General features: G+C 43.0%; 1 protein-coding gene across 1 annotated transcript in view; it reads right to left on the bottom strand.

The window, feature by feature from the left end:
* Positions 1–1,302: 1,302 nt before the first annotated feature.
* Positions 1,303–6,000, bottom strand: part of LOC126470132 (tRNA (guanine(6)-N2)-methyltransferase THUMP3-like) — a 121,153-nt gene continuing 116,455 nt past the window's right edge. Inside the window, exon 7 of the mRNA XM_050097748.1 lies at positions 1,303–2,204. Within this exon, the coding sequence (XP_049953705.1) occupies positions 2,034–2,204 (171 nt within the window). The 3' untranslated portion in view covers positions 1,303–2,033. The remainder of the gene's footprint in view (positions 2,205–6,000) is intronic.

Genomic DNA, 6,000 nt, shown 5'->3' with positions numbered 1-6,000 from the left:
TTAAATAGTTGTTTTACAGTACTGGTACCCAAAAATTAAAAATGTAGCAATTGAATTTTTAAAAGTAGATCACTTTGATATGTTCGTACAGAGTAGGAGATTGTGAAGGCTTTGTGGTTGCCTACCCCTGATGTACACCGTTTCATGACAACCCTGTTTCCCAATGGCAGTGGCATTTTTCAGCAAGGTAATGCGCCATGTCACAAGACCAGGAATGTGATGGAGTAGTCTGAGGAACACAGTGGCGAGTCCTAATACTTGTGATTGCCGCCCCCCCCCCCCCCCCCCCAACTCGCCACATATGAACCCAATCAAACACATTTGGGAGGTGACAATGTGGCATCAGAGCTCATAGCTCCCTCCCCAGAATTTAGGGGACTTAGGTGACTTGTGTGTGCAGATACGGTGCCGACTCCCTCCAGCTGTTGTTAGTGTCAAAGGTGGACATACTGACTATTAGGTAGGTGGTCATAATATTCTGGTTGATCAGTGTACGTCATTCTTATACTGATGCTTATATTAATTCTTATATCTTATTCTTATGTTTATTCTTCGGGAATAAATGGTGCTTGCCCTTTGATGAGACCAAGCATAGGAACTTCCACTACAGAGAAATTCCAAACACCACAAGAATTGTGCAGAGGCAGGTTTGCCATAGGGACATTTCTTCATTTGAATCTCACTTCAAGAAGAAATGTCATTAAAATTGCTGAAGATGGGAATGTGGCCGCCAATATTTTGACGAGAGCACACCCTGCCATTTTCAAGGCATAACTGCAGCAAGTAAGCACTGTGCAAGGGAATTTAAAACCTTGGTTTTCAGAGAAACTCCAGAAAGATATAAAACACACACACACACACACACACACACACACATTGTAAGTAAATACTAATGCGATCACAAACCAAAGATCACCAATATCAGAAGTTATCAATAGTAAAATCAATAATCAGCTGGTGAGGTAGCATTAATTGTGTCCCTCTGTTTTTTGACAAGGGAGAGTGCAAGATTCCATGCAGAATTTAAATAAAAACCAACAGAGCCCTTACTTGAAAATCGCAGACTGTGCTTCTATTGAAATATCGGTGGTTGTCGGCGATGACCCTGGCGGCATTCTCGAAAGTTATTTGAACATTACATACACCAGTTAAATCTCAGGTCTCACATTGCAGAAGATTTCACATGTTGGCAATAATTTTGTGGCAAACCATATGTAATGGACCACTTTACTGAAAACTGGCACTTGCAATTAATTGTGAATCGAAACACACTACAGGAATTTCACTGAAAACAACTTAAAATAGTTTTCTCATTCATTTATTGATTTTTCTTGTTTCTGTCTCTCTTCTTCTTTCTTTGTTTTAATCATTCACCACACATACAATTAGCCCGCAAATAAGGAAAACATTATTTCAATACAGATTGGGAAACATTCATGTAGTAATCTTTTAGGAAAATGGGTAGATAAATGAAAAACAAAAATAAAAGTATTAAATTGGGTTTTGAACATGGGGCACAGAAACGTGATGCTGTAACGCTTGCCAATGCACCACCAATTTGGCTGAATGGTCTGCCCAGTAAAAGGCACATAAAGTGCCTCAAAAACTTTAACTGTTGTTTTCCCACAAACAGTCTAGTATCTGTGAATAAGCCCAGACAAATGTTCATTTATTTTGACTCCTCTTTCACTGAGCAAAGCTTCTGGGAAATCGGGTTATGGCACTTGCCATGTTCTCCTCATTAGATGCACACAGGAGAGCATTACAAGAAAACACTGTATGAGTCTGTGTACAGTACAGATCAAAATATTGTCCAATGGAGCAAAGAACTGGGTTTCACTTTAAATACTGGAGAGATCTGCAATTTGTTACTACAGGTTCGCTGTGCACCTGGAGGGCTAGTCACTTATCACGCATATTACTTTTCAGCATCAGTTTAGGAGGACATAACAAATACTCATTTCTTTATGACAAAGGTAAGATAAATAAATCAAGAGCCCCAATATTTATTTGGCATTACATTAAGGCACAAATCACTTTTCCAGTTTATTTTTCTTCTTTCGCCTTTTCTTGACTTCCAGTGGCAGAGACTGCTGATACTCCTTTGCTGTTCTTTGAATTACATAAAGACGAGCTGCCAGTCCACCAATATTAACTGTCAGTATTCTTATCATCTTAAAAAGCCCATGTATTGTTGACACAGCCTGCAACAAATTACATTCCTGGTTATAAAAGCAATTACCACAGTTAAGGCTGATGTGTAAACGTAACATACAAGATTATCTCAAACAAAACAGTATGGAATTTTCTTGTTTTTCACATATGATATTAATGTCATTCATAAGATTACATGTCTCTTCATGTCACAGTAGTTCTGTGTATGGAAGTACTACTTCTAAAAGATGTTCGTATTTTCTACTAATATTTAGTATGCAGATAACCATTTCATATAATAAAGATTCTAATTAGTTTACAGTATGCAAGAAGACAGTTATTTGGATGTTTCACTGATGGTGTCTATGATTTCTTGAGGAATATTTCAATAGGATTACAGACATAAACTCTGTAAACCTAATATTCAAATTTGTTGACTAACACGCTCTCCCAGAGTGAGCCAGAAAAGCTCTAGCTAAGGGTGTTTCTGCGCAGGCTGAATGTCTTTGGGTATGTAAGGTAATGTAATGATCCTGGTGTTGAATTGTAGCTATGTTCAACCTTGCACATACAGTTTCAAATGTTTCCTGCCTCCTAAAATCTTCTCCACAGCTGTGAAGTGATACTATGGGTGATATTCAGCCACTGTCCAATACATATAGACTCCAACTGGTCAATAATCCAACGTGATGTGACTTTACATTATGTCAGTAAAATGTTTTCTTTTGTTTTGTTTTGGGGCACAAAAACAACTAGGGTCATATGTGCCCAGGTCAAAACTGTAGAACAAGAAGACAAAAAGAGGACAATTACACGTCAATCCCAATCAACAGACGTGAAGACAGCTAAAAACAGGGATGTGGAGAAAGGTCTGTAAAATATGCCATAGAGAAATGGAAGTCCAGAACTAAAAATTAAATGGCCTTTGCCATATTACTATGATGGATAAAAAGTAAAACATGGTCGACAGCCCATGCATCATTCACTAAAACCACCGATAACTCAGACGGCAAACCGTCAGGAAATGGCAGACAGTCAAAAGTTGGGTGCAATGTGCACAAAGTGGTGAGAGAGCACCTCTTAACAAATGGCGATTGCTAAAGAGACAGTGCCTAATACGCAACCTAGTTAAAATGATCTTCTCACGGCAAGAGGGCAGAGATGAGGTCGTCCAAGCCGCTGGGAGAGGATAACTCTGAGCTTGTTCCCATGAAGGGAGGACCAGTAGTAATGTCAAAGTGACACCACCTGCTGACAGACGACAACAGAGAGATCATCAGAGGGAAAATAAGAACTACCTGGCTGAGATACAAGGACTGCAGCCTTGGCAGCAGTGTCAGCAGCCTCATGTCCTGTCAGACTGATGTGACCAGGAACCCACATAAACATCACAGTGGCTCCATCAACAGTGAGTAGGTGACAGCCTTCCTGGACCTGTAGCACTAAGGGACGGACAGTGTGCTGAACACAGAGGCTTTGAAGGGTGCTGAGTGTGTCTGAGCGGATGATGCAATAGAAAAGCCCGTGTTGCCAGATCTACTGTGTGGCCTGATTCAGGGTGAATAGTTCTGCGCCAGCTGGTGTGGCCGTGCGGTTCTAGGCGCTTCAGTCTGGAACTGCGTGACCGCTACGGTCGCAGGTTCGAATCCTGCCTCGGGCATGGATGTGTGTGATGTCCTTAGGTTAGTTAGGTTTAAGTAGTTCTAAGTTCTAGGGGACTGATGACCACAGATGTTAAGTCCCATAGTGCTCAGAGCCATTTGAACCAATAGCTCTGCTTTAAATACTGAGCAGTGTTCTGGAAGCCAATGCCGAAAAATGTTGCCGCCAATGACGAAAGCACACCTGACATTACAGTCAGTCCGAGAGCCATCAGTGTAGACAAAGGTACTATCGTGAAATTTCATGAGAAGATCGTGAAACTGAAGGCGATAGAGCGAGGCTGGAGTAGTTTCCTAAGGAAGTGAATGAAGGCCAAGGTGAACACAGGCTGCCGCACAAAGTTGCAGGTAGTGTGAATTTAAGCTGCTGGAGCAAAAGCTGAAACCAAACTCCAGGAGGTTACAGAGAAGATGGACGCACACCATACTGGCAATCAAAGGAGTCATTGAAGAAGGAGGCATAGGATGGGTGGCCACACATGGTAGACAAACAGCATGCATATCTTCTGAAGAGAAAGTCATGGCAGTAGGACAGCCGTAGTTCAGCAGCTTCTGCATACAGACTCTCAACCAGGCTAGTGTAAAGGGCGCCTGTGGCCAAATGGATGCCACGGTGGTGGATAGCATTGAGACGGCATAAGAGGGGCTGATGTGCAAATGCATAAATGAAACATCCAAACTGTAGTTTTGAACAGAAAAGGGACCAGTACAAACGGAAGAGGGTGGTTTGATCTGCACCCCCAAGAAGTATCATTGAGGATACTGAAGGACTGCATACAGCGGGCTGCCAGCTACGACACGTGGGACAAACAAGAGAGTTTCCTATCGAGCAGGAGTCCCAGGAATTTTGTAGCATCAACGAACAGAAGAGTAGCAGGTCCACGTCATGAAGACGGTGGAAGAAACCAATTGCGCTGCCAGAAATACATACAAACAGTTTTGTCACAGGAAAAACAAAAGCCATTGTTGATGCTCCACGAGTGAAGATGATCGAGACATCACTGAAGACAAGTCCATGGAAAACTGGTATAGATGGCAAAATCATCAACAAAAAGGGAGCTGGAGATGTCCTGCAGGAGACAGGCCATTATAGGGTTAATGCTCAGGATGGAACCCTGAGGCACATCATTTTCCTGGATAAAGGTGTCTGACAAGGCAGAAACCGCGCATATCATGAAGACTCAGTCTTTTAAAATTCCTGAAGGAAACGAGGCAGGCAGCCACAAGAGCCCCATTTGTAGAGAGTATGAAGGATACCAGTCCTCCAGCAAGTGTTGTAGGCTTTCTCCAAATCAAAAAACACGGCCACAGTCTGGGATTTCCGCAGAAAACCATTCATGACATGGGTGGACAGAGAGACGAGATGGTCAACTGGAGAACACTGCACTCGAAATTCACACTGTGCAGTGGTTAGTAAATTGCAAGACTCCAGCACCATACCAACTGGGCATGAACCATACGTTCCATCACCTTGCAAACATAGCTGGTGAGAGAAATGGGGCAGTAGCTAGAAGGGAGGTGTTTGTCCTCACTGGGCTTAAGTATGTGTATGACAGTGGCTTCACGCCAGTGTCTAGAAAACATGCCCTCTGCCCAGTTACAGTTGTACGTACTAAGCGGAAAGTGCTTGCCCACAAGAGATAGGTGCTGCAATACATGAATGTGAATGGTGTCTGGCCCTGGGGCAGAGGATCGGGATGAAGTGAGAGCATGATCTAGCTCCCTCACAGTAAAAGCGGCATTGCAGCACTCACAATTCAGAAAAGAGAAGGGTAATGCCCGAGCCTCCTCTGCTCGTTTCCGAAGGAGGAAGGCAGGGTGGTAGTGAGAGGAGCTGAAATCTCTGCAGAATGGTGGCCCAAGGTGTTGAAGATGGCAACAGGATCTACAATAACATTGTCTGCTACTGTCAGGCTGGAAATTGGGGAATGGATCTTGGTCCCAGAGAGCCATTGGAGATTGGTCAACATGACAGAATAAGGAGTCAAACTGTTGAAAGAACTAGTGAATGAAAAAACGCAGAGAGCATGTCTCTATGTGCGAATTGTGATGCAGCATGCCTCAGTCCACCAAGAGACCCGGACACGGCGTGGTAAAGAGGAAGTGCATGGAATGGACCATTCTGCAGCGGTAAGGATCACGTCTGTAAGATTTTCCACCTGGAAACCACAACTGGGGAAATAAT

This window comes from Schistocerca serialis, chromosome 3 (genome assembly GCF_023864345.2).
Source record: "Schistocerca serialis cubense isolate TAMUIC-IGC-003099 chromosome 3, iqSchSeri2.2, whole genome shotgun sequence".
NCBI classification, from domain to species: Eukaryota; Metazoa; Arthropoda; class Insecta; order Orthoptera; family Acrididae; genus Schistocerca; species Schistocerca serialis.
This window is presented reverse-complemented; position numbering and strand designations above follow the sequence as displayed.